At 38.1% G+C, this 18,068-nt stretch overlaps 1 protein-coding gene and 1 long non-coding RNA gene across 2 annotated transcripts in view; one reads left to right on the forward strand and one right to left on the reverse strand.

Annotated features, from left to right (window-relative positions):
- LOC129556740 (uncharacterized) overlaps positions 1 to 18,068 on the reverse strand; it is a 191,684-nt gene that overhangs the window by 59,324 nt on the left and 114,292 nt on the right. The window contains exon 6 of the long non-coding RNA XR_016037838.1: positions 12,526 to 12,910. This is a non-coding gene — a long non-coding RNA (uncharacterized LOC129556740). The remainder of the gene's footprint in view (positions 1 to 12,525; positions 12,911 to 18,068) is intronic.
- Positions 1 to 18,068, forward strand: part of GDA (guanine deaminase) — a 112,343-nt gene that overhangs the window by 50,721 nt on the left and 43,554 nt on the right. Inside the window, exons 2-3 of the mRNA XM_055426880.2 lie at positions 4,233 to 4,321; positions 15,662 to 15,833. Of these exons, the coding sequence (XP_055282855.2) occupies positions 4,233 to 4,321; positions 15,662 to 15,833 (261 nt within the window). The remainder of the gene's footprint in view (positions 1 to 4,232; positions 4,322 to 15,661; positions 15,834 to 18,068) is intronic.

Genomic DNA, 18,068 nt, shown 5'->3' on the forward strand with positions numbered 1-18,068 from the left:
TGAATACTTGCCATTTGAGAAGTGTAGGGGAGGCCATGTCCTCAGAGAAGAGCCCCAGTTATCAGGAAGGAGAAACTCAGAGGAGATATTGAAGACACAGGGGAATTTGCTATTTATGGATGGGCAGTAACAGGAGGTCACAGTGGAGTGGAGAGTGGTGGGAGCAGGTCAGAAACAAGGTAGTAGTACAGAGCTTTATGAAGATAATGGTATAGATCAGGATCCCTGCTGTGTATTTGAGAAGTAGGTGAATTCAAGTTTTCATGTTGACTGAAGGAAACAGAAAAGAAGGCAGGTGGATTTATTCTGATGGTCTCTGAGAAGTAGGGCCCTTGCATAACTATTTACATCAGCTATAAGTTCACTGAAGGTGTGTCTTGCTTGGTTGAAGTAATTGAGGCTTATATACTGCACACATGCTGAGTTATTATTTTAACATATTTTTGCTTTTTATTGTCAGTACATCATTGGGATTATTTTTGCATCTGTTGTTGTTCTGTTACTGTCATGTTTGACTCTGCGACCCCATGGACTGTATCTTGCCAGGCTTCCCTGTCTTTCACTGTCTCTTGGAGTTTGCTCAGATTCATGTCCACTGAATTGATGATGCTATCTAACCATCTCATCCTCTGCACCCCCTTCTCCTTCTGCCTTCAATCTTTCTCAGCATCAGTGTCTTTTCCAATGAATCAGCACTTTGCATCAGGTAGCCAAAGTATAGAAGCTTCAACTTCAGTCCTTCCAATGAATAATCAGGATTCATTTCCTTTAGGATTAACTGGTTTGATCTCCTTGCTGTCCAAGGGACTCTCAAGAGTCTTCTCTAGCACCACAATTTTAAAGCATCAATTCTTTGGCACTCAGCCATCTTTATGGTCCAACTCTCACATCTGTACATGACCACTGGAAAAAACCATAGCTTTAACTATGTGGACCTTTGTCAGCAAAGTGATGTCTCTGCTTTTTAATATGTTGTCTAGGTTTGTCATAGCTTTTCTTCCAAGGAGTAAGCATCTTTTAATTTCATGGCTGCAGTAACCATCTGCAGTGATTTTGCAGCCCAAGAAAATAAAATCTATCACTGTTTCCACATTTTCCCCTATTTTCCCTTTCTATTTGCATGAGGTGATGGGACCCGGATACTGTAATCTTAGTTTTTTGAATGTTGAGTTTTAAGCCAGCTCTTTTATTACTCTACTCTTTCACCTTCATTAAGAGGCTCTTCAGTTCCTCTTTGCTTTCTGCCATTAGAGTGGTATCATCTATGTATTTGAGGTTGTTGATATTTCTCCCCGTAATCTTGATTCCAGTTTGTAATTCATCCAGCTGAGCACTTTGCCTGATGTACTCTACATATAAGTTAAATAAGCAGGGTGACAATATACAGCCTTGATGTACTCCTTTCCCAATTTGGAACCAGTCCATTGTCCATATCCAGTTCTAACTGTTACTTCTTGAACTGCATACAGGTTTCTCAGGAGACAGGTAAAGTGGTCTGGTATTCTGAACTCTTTAAGAAATTTCCAGTTTGTTGTAATGCACACAGTCAAAGACTTTTGCATAGTCAATGAAGTAGAAGTAGATGCTTTTCTAGAATTCTTACTTTCTCTATGATCTAATGACTTTTGGAAATTTGATCTCTGGTTCCTTTGCCTTTTCTAAATCCAGCTTATACATCTGGAAGTTCTCGATTCAAGTACTGCTGAAGCCTAGCTTGAAAGATTTTGAACATTACCTTGCTAGCATATGAAATGAACACAATTATGCGGTAGTTTGAACATTCTTTGGTATTGCCCTTCTTTAAATTGGAATGAAAACTGACCTTTTCCAGTCCTGTGGCCACTGCTGGGTTTTCCGAATTTGCTGACATACTGAGTGTAGCACTACAACGATATCATTTTTTAGGATTTTAAATAGCCCAGCTGGAATGCTATCACCTCCACTAGCTTTGTCTGTAGTAATGGTTCCTATAGCCTACTTGACTTCACACTCCAGGATGTCTGGCTCTAGCTGAGTGACCACACCATCGTGGTTATCTGGGTCATTAAGACCTTTTTTGTGTAGTTCTTCTGTGTGTATTCTCCACCAGGGAAGCCCCTTACATCTGTATTATTATTATTTGTTTAATAATTATATTACAGAGGCATTGGGTTATGATAATTTTCATTCTCTGTGTATCTGTTTTTATGTATATGTGTGTGTATTGTCAGGTTTTAGTATGAGGATTGTGGTAACTTTGTAGAAATAAAGAGATGTCCATTGTTTTCCATGCTCTGGAACTCTTAGCACATATATTATATGTTCTTTGTAAGCTGGAAAGAACTTTGTCATAAAATTCTCTGAATGTGTGCTATCTAACATGGTATAATAAGCACCTGGAATGTGGTTAATATGACTGAGAAACCGAACTTTAAACTTTTATCTTTATTTTAAATTTAATTTCTCATTAAAAATTGATACTTATCTTCAGTGTTGCAGTCTTTTAAGGACAACCTGGTTATGTGAGTCTATGTTTTGTAGATTATGTAAAGTTAAGATATATAGATGAAGTATTTCTAGTGAAAATTTATCAATCAGATTGAAATATATTTTAAATATAAAACGTACCTTGGATTTTAAAGACTACGAAAAAAAGTAAAATTAAAAACTTTTATGTTGATTTTATATTGACATGATAATCTTTTACCATGGCCATCTATGTTGATAAATAAAACATGTCATTAAAATTAATTTTACTGTTTTATACTTTAATGATTTTAGTGTGGGTATTAGAAAACTTAAAATTATAAATGTGGCTTGCATTTGTGATAGGCATTTTATTTCTATTAGACAGCATGGTTCTAAACTATGAGCTTTCCTAAATGGTTAGTAAATCTTCCTTAGTTTCTCACAGAATTACTGGCTCTTTCAGTTTTCCTATATCTCCAGAACAAATTTTCATCATTTATATTTTCCTGAAACTGAAAACTTTCAAATGTATGAATGTAGTACTTTACAAATATTTTTTTCCTCCCTCCATCCCTTTTTTTTGTGGTGATGGTAAATGGTAGATCAGCTCTGGGATATATTAACAAGTTCTGTTTTTGTGATTTTTTAATTAACTTTATATCTGCTTTGATTTATTGATTCAAAAATATTTTTGAAAAAATCCCTATTTTTTATAAAAAGATATTATCAAAGAATATAGAAGTCAGTATTTATTTTTTATTCCACAAACTTTCCTGCACAATATTGTCTTGCTTCTAATTGTTTAGATACATTTTCTATAAGTATTTTCAATGTTTCGTGTTTCATGAAACATTTATTTTCACTAATTGAAAATATTTGAAAATAATGTTTATTGCATAAAACAGGTTATTTTGTTCACATATATTTCATTTTTCCTTGTCCTTTCTTGCTTTACAATCCACTTTTGTAGAGAAAGCAATCACACTGTACTTAAAAAGAATAAACAATAGAAAATAATGTATCTAGCATTTAACATGTTCCAGGGATGTGCTAACTTATTAATTAAAATTAAGAATATTTGATCTTCACAGCCACTTTGTGAAGTATGTACTGATGTTAGCCTCAGTTTGCAGATGGGAAAACCAGACCAAGAGGGATTGATACCCATCCAAGGTTTCTCACCTATTGAGCATGGAATCACAAGCCCCATGTGAGAGATTATTCTAAGAAGATATGGCAGACCTCTTTACAATGGATATCTAGCATTAGAACATCAACATAGTTCATGCTAAGACTCCATTGTCAGGCAGTTACCACATGCAGTTATATTCAGTGTTAATAAACTGCCCTACGATGTACTCCTGTTGTGCTCTGGGCTTGGGCTTCCTATAATAGCCTAACAAAAATCTCTCATTCATCAACACTGAAGTGCTTTCTATAAACAATTGTTTCCCTTAATCATTTTGTGTGTGTGTGGGGAGGGGGTGTAAATAGACATCAATTATCCATTTGTAATACCCTGTATCTTCAAATTAGAATTTTTGAAATCTTACTTATATCTATAGAATGGCAGAAAAGGAGAAATTTCATGTGCAGGTTATTTCTTTGGACAAGCAAAGACAAATCTCTGTCTTTACCCCTAATCTGTATCCCATTTGGTGTCAAATACCCTTTAAAATTGGTTCAGCTATGATATAGTCCCTTGAAAAATTTAGATATTTAATAACAACAAATGGCCATGGTTCATTAATTTATGATTCTTTTCTTTCTTTTTTTTAAAAAAGATAGTGTTTTTGGAAGAAGCATCCCAACAAGAAAAGCTGGCCAAAGAATGGTGCTTCAAGTCATGTGAAATAAGAGAACTGAGCCACCAGTAAGTCAGAGTCAACTTCTTCCCTTTTACTTGATGCTATTAACTAGTCTCAAATGCTAAGAACCTGTCTTGAGATACAGAGAGGTCTTTCTCTTTTTTTGAGGATGAGATGGGCAAGAGAAGGTAAATAGAGAACATGGAGCTGAAAGATGGAAACTTTGAGAGCTAGACGCTGCCATCATTCATTTACTTCTTCAGCAAATATTTATTGCATTTATTATGTGCAAGAATAGGATCTGGAGGTGAAAATGATACACAGAGTATTGATGCTTACTGGGTTTATGGCCCATGGCGAAGAGAGAGCATAAACAAGTGCACAGAGAGGTAAGCATGACAGTGATGCCTCTGTAAAGGAAGTAATTAGAGAGCATGATAGAGATAAACTAGTGGGAGGTGAGAGAAGATTTAGGGAGGAATAACTCTGCCAGCATGCTTAAGGAAGTTGTTATTCAATCTCTCAGTCATGTCTAACTCTTTGTGATCCCATGGACTGAACCACACTAGACCTCCCTGTTCCTCATCATCTCCCAGAGTTTACTCTAACTCATGTCCATTGAGTTGGTGATGGCATCCAACCATCTCATCCTCTGTCGTTGCCTTCTCCTCCTGCCTTCAATCTTTCTGAGCATCAGCATCTTTTCCAGTGAGTCAGTGATTCACATCAGGTGATCACATCACTTCACATCAGCTCCAAAATATTGCAGCTTCAGCATCAGTCCTTCCAATGTATATTCAGGGTTGATTTCCTTTAGGATTTACTGGTTTGATCTCCTTGCAGTCCAAGGGACTCTCAAGAGTCTTCTCCAGCACCACAGTTTAAAAGCATCAATTCTTTGGCACTCAGCCTTCTTTATAGTCCAATTCTCACATCCGTCCATGACTACTGGAAAAACAATAGCTTTGACTATATAGACTTATCTCCAAAAGAGCACTTAAGCTATGATTTTATCTTCCAACTACTTTAGTGGTACAGGGCTTCCCGGGCTCAGTGGTAAAGGATCCACCTGCCAATACAGGAGGTGTGGGTTTGATCCCTGATCTGGGAAGATCCTCTGGAGAAGGAAATGGCAACCCACTCCAGTATTCTTGCCTGAGAACCCCATGGATAGGGAAGCCTGGAGGGCTACAGTCCATGGGGATCACAAAGTGTCAGACACAACTTAGCGAGTAAACAACAACATTTGTACCAAATGTGTTTCCTGTGATTGGCCCACTCTCTTTATAGCCTGAGTGATTTATCTTATAGAAATGGGAAATACCCTAACCAGGAAACCTTGACAAGCCACTCGTCCAACCCCACCCACAGGGAGGAACCTCCACAATAAAGAGGAATCACAAACTTCCAGATAACAGAAAGGCCACCCCAAACACAGCAATCTAAACAAGATGAAAAGGCAGAGAAATACTCAGCAGGTAAAGGAACATGATAAATGCCCACCAAACCAAAAAAGAGGAGGAAATAGGGAGTCTACATGAAAAAGAATTCAGAATTATGATAGTAAAAATGATACAAAATCTTGAAAACAAAATGCAGTAACAGATAAATAGTCTGGAGACAAGAGTTGAGAAGATGAAAGAAATGTTTAACAGGGACCTAGAAGAAATAAAAAAGAGTCAATCAATAATGAATAATGCAATAACTGAGATCAAAAACACTCTGGAGGGAACCAACAGTAGAATAACTAAGGCATAAGATAGGATAAGTGAGGTGGAAGATGGAATGGTGGAAATAAATGAAGCAGAGAGGAAAAAAGAAAAAAGAATGAAAAGAAATGAGGACAATATTAGAGACCTCTGGGACAATGTTAAACGCCCCAACATTCAAATCATAGGAGTCCCAGAAGAAGAAGACAAAAAGAAAGGCCATGAGAGAATACTTGAGGAGATAATAGTTGAAAACTTCCCTAAAATGGGGAAGGAAAGAGCCACCAAGTCCAAGAAACCCAGAGAGTCCCAAACAGGATAAACCTAAGGCAAAACACCCCAAGATACATATTAATCAAATTAATGAAGATCAAACACAAAGAACAAATATTAAAAGCAGCAAGGGAAAAACAAAAAATAATATACAAGGGGATTCCCATACGAATAACAGCTGATCTTTCAGTAGAAACTCTTCAGGCCAGAAGGGAATGGCAGGACATACTCAAAGTGATGAAAGAGAAAAACGTACAACTCAGATTACTGAACCCAGCAAGGATCTCATTCAAATATGAAGGAGAAATCAAAAGATTTACAGACAAGCAAAAGCTGAGAGAATTTAGCAACACCAAACCAGCTCTTCAACAAATGCTAAAGGATCTTCTCTAGACAGGAAACACAGAAAAGGTTTATAAACTCAAACTCAAAACAACAAAGTAAATGGCAATGGGATCATACCTATCAATAATTACCTTAAATGTAAATGGATTGAGTGCCCCAACCAAAAGACAAAGACTGGCTGAATGGACCCCTGTATATGCTGTCCACAAGAGACCCACCTCAAAACAAAGGACACATCCAGACTGAAAGTGAAGGGCTGGAAAAAGATATTTCAAGCAAATGGAGACCAAAAGAAAGCAGGAGTAGCAATACTCATATCAGATAAAATAGACTTTAAAACAAAGGCTGTGAAAAGAGACAAAGAAGGACACTACATAATGATCAAAGGATCAACCCAAGAAGTAGATATAACGATTATAAATATATATGCACCCAACATAGGAGCACTGCAATATGTAAGGCAAATGCTAACAAGTATGAAAGCGGAAATTAACAGTAACACAATAATAGTAGGAGACTTTAGTACCCTACTCACACCTATGGATAGATCAACTAAACAGAATATTAGCAAGGAAACACAAACTTTAAATGATACAATAGACCAGTTAGACCTAATTGATATCTATAGGACATTGCACCCCAAAACAATGAATTTCAGCTTTTTCTAAAGTGCACAGAAAACCGTCTCCAGGATAGATCACATCCTGAGCCATAAATCTAGCTTTAGTAAATTCAAAAAAATGGAAATCACATCAAGCATCTTTTCTGATCACAACACGGTAAGATTAGATGTCAACTACAGGAAAAAAACTATTAAAAATACAAACATATGGAGGCTAAACAACATGCTTCTGAATAACCAACAAATCACAGAAGAAATCAAAAAAGAAATTAAAATATGCATAGAAATGGATGAAAATGAAAACGCAAAAACCCGAAACCTATGGGATTCAGTAAAAGTAGTGCTAAGGGGAAAGTTCATAGCAATACAAGCCTGCTTCAAGAAACAAGCAAAAAAAATAAATAACCTAACTCTACACCTAAAGCAACTAGAAAAAGAAGAATTGAAGAGCCCCAGGGTTAACAGAAGGAAAGAAATCATAAAAATTAGGGCAGAAATAAATGAAAAAGAAACAAAGGGGACCATAGCTAAAATCAAGAAAGCTAAAAGCTGGTTCTTTGAGAAGATAAATAAAATAGACAAACCATTAGCCAGACTCATCAAGAAAAAAAGAGAGAAGAATCAGATCAACAAAATTAGATATGAAAATGGAGAAATCCCAACAGACAACACAAATACAAAGGATCATAGGAGACTACTATCAGCAACTATATGCCAGTAAAATGGACAACTTGGAAGAAATGGACAAATTCTTAGAAAACTATAACTTTTCAAAACTGAACCAGGAAGAAATAGAAAATCTTAATAGACCCATCACAAGCACAGAAATCGAAACCATAATCAGAAATCTTCCAACAAACAAAAGCCCAGGACCAGATGACTTCACAGCTGAATTCTACCATAAATTTAGAGTAGAGCTAACACCTATCCTACTCAAACTCTTCCAGAAAATTGCAGAGAAAGGTAGACTTCCAAACTCATTCTATGAGGCCACCATCACCCTAATACCAAAACCTAACAAAGATTCCACAAAAAAAGAAAACTACAGGCCAATATCACTGATGAACATAGATGCAAAAATCCTTAACAAAATTCTAGCAAACAGAATCCAACAACACATTAAAAAGATCATACATCATGACCAAGTGGGCTTTATCCTGGGATGCAAGTTTTTTTTAATATTTGAAAATCAATCAGTGTAATACAACACATTAACAAACTGAAAAATAGAAACCATATGATTATCTCAATAGATGCAGAAAAAGCCTTTGACAAAATTCAACATCCATTTATGATAAAAACCCTCCAGAAAGCAGGCATAGAAGGAACATACCTCAGTATAATAAAAGCCGTATATGATAAACCCACAGCAAACCTTATCCTCAATGGTGAAAAATTAAAAGCATTTCCCCTAAAGTCAGGAACAAGACAAGGGTGCCCACTCTCACCACTACTATTCAACATAGTTCTGGAAGTTTTGGCTACAGCAATCAGAGAAGAAAAAGAAAAGGAATCCAGATTGGAAAAGAAGTAAAATTCTCACTGTTTGAAGATGACATGATCCTCTGCATAGAAAGCCCTAAAACCTCCACCAGAAAATTACTAGAGCTAATCAATGAATACAGTAAAGTTGCAGGATATAAAATTAACACACAGAAATCCCTTACATTCCTATACACTAACAGAAAACAGAGGAATTAAGGGAACAATTCCATTCACCATTGCAATGGAAAGAATAAGATACTTAGAAATAAATATACCAAAGGAAAAAAGACCTATATATAGAAAACTATAAAACACTGATGAAAGAAATCAAAGATGACACAAATAGATGGAGAATTATACCATGTTCATGAATTGGAAGAATCAATTTGTTGAAAATGAGTATACTACCCAAAGCAATGGTGGCTCTGAGGTTAAAGCGTCTGCCTCCAAAGCGGGAGACCTGGATTTGAGACTGGGTCGGGAAGATCCCCTGGAGAAGGAAACAGTAATCCACTCCAGTATTCTTACCTGGAGAATCCCATGGATGGAGAAGCCTGGTAGGCTACAGTCCATGGGGTCGCAAAGAGTTGGACACGACTGAGCGACGGAACGGAACGGAACAGAACGGAACCCAAAGCAATAGACAGATTCAATGCAATCCCTATCAAGCTACCAATGGTATTTTTCAGAGAACTAGAACAAATAATTTCACAATTTGTATGGAAATACAAAAAACCTCGAATAGCCAAAGCAATCTTAAGAAAGAAAAATGGAACTGGAGGAATCAACCTGTCTGTCTTCAGACTATACTCCAAAGCTACAGTATGGTACTGGCACAAAGACAGAAGTGTAGATCAATGGAACAAAATAGCCCAGAGATAAATCCATGCACTTATGGACACCTTATCTTTGACAAGGGAGGCAAGAATATTCAATGGAGAAAAGACAATCTCTTTAACTTTGACTGTGTGGATCACAGTAAACTGTGGAGAATTCTGAAATAGATGGGAATATCAGACCACCTGACCTGCCTCTTGAGAAACCTGTATGCAGGTCAGGAAGCAACAGTCAGAACTGTACATGGAACAACAGACTGGTTCCAAATAGGAAAAGGAGTGCGTCAAGGCTGTATATTGTCACCTTGCTTATTTAACTTATATGCAGAGTACATCATGAGGAACGCTGGGCTGGAAGAAGCACAAGCTGGAATCAAGATTGCTGGGAGAAATATCAATAATCTCAGATATGCTGATGACACTACCCTTATGGCAGAAAGTGAAGAGGAACTCAAAAGCCTCTTGATGAAAGTGAACGAGGAGAGTGAAAAGGTTGGCTTGAAGCTCAACATTCAGAAAACAAAGATCATGGCAACTGGTCCCATCACTTCATGGGAAATAGATGGAAAAACAGTGGAAACAGTGTCAGACTTTATTTTTTTGGGCTCCAGAATTGCTGCGGATGCTGATTGTAGCCATGAAATTAAAAGACGCTTACTCCTTGGAAGGAAAGTTATGACCAACCTTGATAATATATTAAAAAGCAGAGACATAACTAGCCAACAAAGGTCCGTCTAGTCAAGGCTATGGTTTTTCCCGTGGTCATGTATGGATGTGAGAGTTGGACTGTGAAGAAAGCTGATCGCCAAAGAATTGATGCTTTTGAACTGTGGTGTTGGAGAAGACTCTTGAGAGTTCCTTGTACTGCAAGGAGATCCAACCAGTCCATTCTAAGGGAGATCGATCCTGGGTGTTCATTGGAAGGACTGATGCTAAAGCTGAGACTGCAATACTTTGGCCACCTCATGCGACGAGTTGACTCACTGGAAAAGAGTCTGATGCTGGGAGGGGTTGGGGGCAGGAGGAGAAGGGGACGACCAAGAATGAGATGGCTGGATGGCATCACCGACTCTGTGGACTTGAGTCTGAGTGAGCTCTGGGAGTTGGTGATGGACAGGGAGGCCTGGCGTGTGGTGATTCATGGGGTCGCGGAGAGTCGGACATGACTGAGCGACTGAACTGAACTGAACTGAACTGAACTGAACAAGTGGTGCTGGGAAAACTGGTCAACCACTTGTTAAAGAATGAAACTCAAACATTTTCTTACGCCATACACAAAAATAAACTCAAAATGGATTAAAGATCTAAATGTAAGACCAGAAACTATAAAACTCCTAGAGGAGAACATAGGCAAAACACTCTCTGACATAAGTCACAGCCGGATCTTCTATGACCTACCTTCCAGATTAATGGAAATGAAAGCAAAAATAAACAAATGGGACCTAATTAAACTTAAAAGCTTTTGCACAATGAAGGAAACTATAAGCAAGGTGAAAAGAGAACCTTCAGAATGGGAGAAAATAACAGCAAACGAAGCAACTGTCAAAGAATTAATCTCAAAAATATACAAGCAGCTCCTGCAGCTCAATTCCAGGAAAATAAACGACCCAATCAAAATATGGACCAAAGAACTAAACAGACATTTCTCCAAAGAAGACATACAGATGGCTAACAAACACATGAAAAGATGCTCAACATTGCTCATTATCAGAGAAATGCAAATCAAAACCACAATGAGGTACCATTTCACGCCAGTCAGAATGACTGCTATCCAAAAGTCTACAAGCAATAAATGCTGGAGAGGGTGTGGAGAAAAGGGAACCCTCTTACACTGTTGGTGGAAATGCAAACTAGTACAGTCACACTATGGAGAACAGTGTGGAGATTCCTTAAAAAACTGGAAATAGAACTGCCATATGACCCAGCAATCCCACTGCTGGGCATACACACAGAGGAAACCAGAATTGAAAGAGACATGTGTACACCAAAGTTCATCACAGCACTGTTTACAATAGCTAGGACATGGAAGCAACCTAGATGTCCACTGGCAGACAAATGGATGAGAAAGCTGTGGTACATATACACAATGGAATATTACTCAACTATTAGAATGCATTTGAATCAATTCTAATGAGTTGGATGAAACTGGAGCCTATTATATGGAGTGAAGTAAGTCAGAAAGAAAAACACCAATACAGCATACTAATGCATATACATGGAATTAGAAAGATGGTAACAATGACCCTATTTGCAAGACAGCAAGAGAGACACAGATATAAAGAACAGACTTTTGGAGCTGTGGGAGAAGGCGAGGGTGGGATAATTTGAGAGAATAACATTGAAACACGTATATTACCATATGTGAAATAGATTGCCAGTCCAGGTTCAATGCATGAGATAGGGTGCTCAGGGCTGGTGCACTGGGATGACCTGAGGGATGGGATAGGGAGGGAGGTGGGAGGGGGGTTCAGGATGGGGAACACATGTACACCCATGCTGATTCATGTCAATGTATGGCAAAAACCACTACAATATTGTAAAGTAATTAGCCTCCAATTAAAATAAATAAATTTTAAAAAAAGAAATGAGAATATTTTTTTTAATTCAAAGATTTCATCTGGGTTTAGGCCAAGTATGTTTTGAAAGTCAGTCAAAGTTTTAAAGTCAACCAAATAGTTTTCATTCTACAAACAATTTTAGGGTTTGGAATAATGTAGTGAGAACACTGAATTAGGGATCAGAACACCTGGCATGAATCCTAACCCTGCAGCTTTGCAGCTGTTAGATGGAAAGCAGGCTCTTTCCCTCTTTGAGCTTGTCTCCTGGGCTGTTAGCAAAGGATTGTCCTAGATGGTGTAGACACCTCATCTACTGCGGCACATCTGTGAATTGTGTTCCCCCTAAGGCCTTGGGGGCAGAGAAGCTGGTGACAATCCAGAGAGATGGGGGACTGCCCCTAAAGTTTTGTTGCACATTCCATTTACACTCACATCTCTTACCTCCTTTTCTCTCCCTGCTGCCTCTCATGTGCTTAGAAGCATGCAGCCAGTAGGCATGTGTGGATGAATCAGTGGTCATGGAGATCATTCCACCTCTGCTGTTACCGTCTGCTTCCTCTTGGAGCATTTTCACCAGGATATATGTTGAGGAACAATTGACGTTTATAAGTCATCTTCTCGCATGCCTTTATCGTGAAGGATCAGAAGAAGCCTTGGGAGTGGATGAGATGGAGGTTGGGAAAATGAGAGGATGGTGGAGTGTCTGGAGGATGTGGATCGAGGTGAATGCATCTGTGGATTTTAAATCTTCTTGTTCCCTCTTTACGAGGCTGCTCTTGGAGTTAAATCCATTTACCAAATGCACATTCCAGGAGACCTATATGCACTGCACATAGAAAAGTGACAAGGGAAGAAAAAATTAAATCAGCATGGTGTGGATTTTTTTTTTAATGAAAATTATAACTGGAGCACTCAGCAGTGCTTTGATAGGAGTGGATCAGACTGTAACCATAGACCAGACAGACATGGCAGAGCCAGGATTAGGGTGAGGCAAGTGAGGCATTTACCTTGAACACAGGAATTTAAGGGTGGAGAGGGCAGAAAACTTAGTAATCAAGATAAATAATAGTGTACTGCAGTATTTTTAAAAATAAAAATAATGCAAAAACCCAATGAATAAATACCAAAATTTTTAATAAGTACAAGATGTTGTTGTTATATCATACCCTTGCTTTGTGTGTGTGTGTGTGTGTGCAGCGAAAGAGTGGTTTTCAAACAGCCTGGGGTTCCCAGGCCCTTGAAACCATCACATCCCTGGGGGGAAGGTTGATGAGGATAGTAAATAGTGTGAGGGCAGACAGATTGGGTAACACAGATTTTTAAACAGAGAGTTATGTGTCTTGATTGTAGGGTAGGCTTTTACTAGCATTTTCCAGTTGATTAAAAGACAGGTGAATGTTCTGATAAATGTACATAGGAGCACATATTGTTCTTTATCCTCAGGTTCTGATCAGGCCTAGCCAACACTCCAGATTTAGAATGTGAAGTTGATGGTTTTTTTCAGGGGAAAGTTGAGATTTTTCTAAGGAAATTAGGATAGTGATTAAGTAAAGTGAAAGCAGGAAAGTGGAAGAGGATAATAGGATGAGAAAGGAGAGCTTTTTCATCTTATCCTGCGTCAGCCTCCAAACCCCTCTGCTTTGCCTCCAGTTTGACTTTTGATGATGACGGTTTAGCTACAAGTGATGTCTTAAGTGGAGAACTGAGTTCTAAGCCTGGCTGGGCCACTAATGAGATTGCCATCCTCAAACTTCCTTTTGTTCTTTCTGTAAAGTGAGTAGCTGGGCTCAGTGACTGCTTATCTCAATGCAGCCCTGACAGTCCACATTCCTGCATGTACTGCTTTCCGTATTAATCTTGGACTCTAACTTTGATTAAGTGAATGTTTCTATTAATAAGCATTTCATAATACTTTGTTTCATAAAAAAGGATTGCTAGGTTTTCTGGTTGAAAGTTAAACTTTTGATATGATAAATCTTCACTCCCTGTTGCCTCAGAAGACATTGTCCCCTGCCTTATGGCCTTCTTCCATCTCTGCTATCTTCATAACATGCTCAGGTTTCTCTTACATGGGAAACAAAAGTGACTTTCACTCTTCCCCTATATTACCATTCTAACCTTCACTACCAAATAGTTTTTGTCCAGTCATTTCTGTCTCCACTTGTCTTTCCTGTTCTTGGCTCTCTCGTCAGCACCTAGGACAGTAACTAAGACGTGCTTGGACTGGGTAAGTACTTGGGTAATGAAGTGCTTGCCCACTTGAAATCAGGTGTCTCCAAATCACTGTATGGAAATGAGTGCTCTCTCAGGGTCCTGACTCTTGCAGTTTTCAACAGTGGCCACTGTCCCTCCCTTCACTGTCGTCCTCAACATCTATCATAGGTCTCTATCTTCCTGACAGTGATTGTGCCTAGATGGAGCATGACTTTCTCTTCCTCAATCTTACTCTTTTAAGTGGAGGGTACTGCTCAAGGCTGAGTTTTAGTTTTAGTTCTTTCTTCTACAGAAATCTCTTATACCACCCAACTTCTAGGGTTTTCTAATCAGGGGAGACCGTCAGATCTGAATCCCATTTATAACTCTGTGACCTCTTATCCCATATGTTCAATCTTTTTTTTGGAGACCTGGAGGTCATACTTTGTAGGCTTAGTATGACATTGCCCCTCCCTCATACTGGACTTTCCTGATAAGTTCTCTGTACTTTATGTCATACGTTCAGCCTCACATTAGAACTGATTCAAATGCATTCTTTTTAATAGCTGAATAATATTCAGTTGTGTATATGTGCCACAGCTTTCTTAGCCATTCGTCTGCTGATGGACATCTAGGTTGCTTCCATGTCCTGGCTATTATAAACAGTGCTGCAATGAACATTGGGGTACATGTGTCTCTTTCAATTCTGGTTTCCTTGGTGTGTATGCCCAGCAGTGGGATTGCTGGGTCATATGGCAGTTCTATTTCCAGTTTTTTAAGGAATCTCCACACTGTTCTCCATAGTGGCTGTACTAGTTTGTATTCACACCAGTGTAAGAGGCTTCCCTTTTCTCCACACCCTCTCCAGCATTTATTGCATGTAGACTTTTGGATAGCAGCCATTCTGACTGGAGTGAAATGGTACCTCATTGTGGTTTTGATTTGCATTTCTCTGATTATGAGCGATGTTGAGCATCTTTTCATGTGTTTGTTTGGCTCTAGAAGTTTTGACTTCCTCTCTCATCTTTGCTCTCTGTTCTGCAACCCCTAGTTTTATGAACAAAATCATATGGTTAAATCATAACTTCACACATTTCTTGGGCAATGACTGCTTTGCTTCTGCTCAGTGCTGTGCTTTTTCCTCCTTGCAACATCTTTGGTTAACTTCACACCAAGCCATTCCAATTTAGGCCTGTGTCTCCCCTAGCAGAGTTTCATTTTTATTTTCTGACTTCTAAATAATAAGATAATTTACATTCATCTCATTGCATCTACTCTGAGTGGAATAAACAATTAAATCACTGTCTAGAGAAAACATGATTTAAAGATATGGAAAATGACTAAAGATGTTATTAAATTCTTTTCTCCCTATCTTAATTTCCAGTGAGTTCTTCATGCCTGGGCTGGTCGACACACACATCCATGCCCCTCAGTACTCCTTTGCTGGGAGTAATTTGGACCTCCCACTTTTGGAATGGTTGACCAAGTACACATTTCCTACAGAACTCAAATTCCAGAGCATTGACTTTGCTGAAGAAGTATATACCAGAGTTGTTGTAAGTATCCTGCATATGAGTATTGGTGTATTATATTCAGTCATCTATAGAAACATCCATTTCTTGGGGGCAGATTTAAGTTATTAAAAACAGACAATTAAGACTATCATGGACTGTAGAGATGTTTTTAGTTCTTATACAGTTCAGTGAGTTTGTGACCACTTCATATACACAGCTAATCACTAGCCAAGAAATACTTGAATCCAAATCCTCAAATCCCATGGGTTCTCATCACTATATATATATATATTTTATTTTATTTTTTTACTAAATTTGGGTTTAATGCATATGTGTATTCCTTTACTCCTGCCAACCCACAGTGCTATTCTGGGTACCATATGGAATAGCTGTGTAACCTTTGGAAAGTTCTGTGACTCACGTTCCCCATCTGTAAAAAAAAAAAAGATAATGACAGCACCTACTTCTTAGGATTGTTATGATAATTAAGCAACTCTATACTTGTTAAGATCTTAAAATAGTGCCTAACATATGTATTTGCTTTAAGAAATATCCAAGGAAATCTAAAATTAAAATTAGTTAGAAGGGTATCACATTATTTTGGTAGCTTTGAAAGGAAGGAAACTAGGATGGTCCCCTGTTGCAGGGCATGTGGGAATGTGGTGAATATTAGCCCACTAGAGGGAACTATGGAGCTGGTTCCGTCTGAGGACAGTGACTGTAGTGTGTGCCCATTATGGGCTGGCCAAACAGCTCGTTTGGGTTTTTCTATAATATCTTACAGAAAAACATGAACAACCTTTTTGGCCAACCCAGTATATACTAAAGGCCCTGAAATACCCTTCCTTTCACTCTCTGAGGAAAACCAGCTCCCTTTATCTACTCTAACCCCATGCCCAATCGATTCAGCAGCCAGAGATAACTTCTGCATTTGAGAATTAAAGCTGCAAATATCTTATCTAACCACTAACTCATGTCATGTAGAACACTGAGTCTGAGCATTCCTGCATTTTTGTTAGACCCATTGATGGGTTTTCTCTTAAAGTAATGTTGTGATGGTGATAATATAATAAGCCTTATACAGTGACCTAGCCTTCCTGCCAGCTTCCCACATCTTGCAGCATCCAAGCCTTGAACAGTAAAAGCAAGTGTTGTCATTTATATATTTGCCTTGCTTAGTTATAAATTCAGTGTAATTGTGGATTTTACATATTTAGCATGGATCCACATGACACCAGAAAAACTGAGAAGGACTAAAGCTGTGTAGGAAGTTGCTAGTGCATTGTGTTAATGAATCGTTTTAACCACACCAAATCTTTTTATTCTCAAAATTTATTTTTACCTTGCTTTGTTCTAAAAAGAATTAGAGATATCTTAAAATTGCATTGTGTACAAGAGAAGAAAATGAGTCATGAAATCACAGCAAAGGAAAAAATAAACCAAGAAAAATGTATGCTATGGGGGTCCATGCATTTGTTAGAATCTGTCACAAGTTTGGCTTTAACTGAACCAGAGAGGGAAATCAAATATTTGTTGTCAGTGAGTACAAAACAGGAGAAATAGATGTTACTCTCAACAAGTATTTTCAGTGTATACATCCTCTGTTTCTGATAGTGAGCCAGGCCCATAGACTTTAAGGGTTGGATGAGCTGAGAGTATAATGAACATCTGCTTAAGAAAGTTGAGATTTGCTAATTAGAATCTGTCCCTTAGGCTGAAGATCGCCTGTGGGATGCTGAGGCAGTACCCGTAAACCAAGACATTTTCTGTTTTCTATTGTCTCCCTCAGAAAACAGTCCTGGATCTATAAATAGGCAATCAAGACCCCAGAGTTTTGCACAGTAATAATTTAATCTGAAAATAATTTAAAGTATATGTTAGCAAGCATCTCTTGAGATTGTTAAGAAAAAAAATTCCAGTAAGTCAGTCCTGTAATATCTCCCTTTAAACATTGCAAACTGGGTGAAAGATTGAAATTTCAAATTGGATTTTGGACTGGAATGAACTAGAAAGACCGGCAAGTTCAGGAATTGGTATATAGATTAATATGAGTCAAAGGACTGGAGAATGAGATTCTTTGTAAAAATATACTAAGACAAACTGCTTGCAAATATTCTCCTGGATAATAGAATGAATATGTTTACTCTATGGGGTTATTGAAAATTCAGCAGATGAATTCAATTAATTCCAAAGAGGTATCAAATCATTAAAGTATAAGGTAAAAAGACAAGAGGTCAGGGCCACTCTATTCCCCTATTTTAGCTTATGGAAATTATA

This window comes from Moschus berezovskii, chromosome 7 (genome assembly GCF_049115385.1).
Source record: "Moschus berezovskii isolate FMDL1 chromosome 7, NW_MosBer_1.0, whole genome shotgun sequence".
In the NCBI taxonomy this organism is placed as follows: domain Eukaryota; kingdom Metazoa; phylum Chordata; class Mammalia; order Artiodactyla; family Moschidae; genus Moschus; species Moschus berezovskii.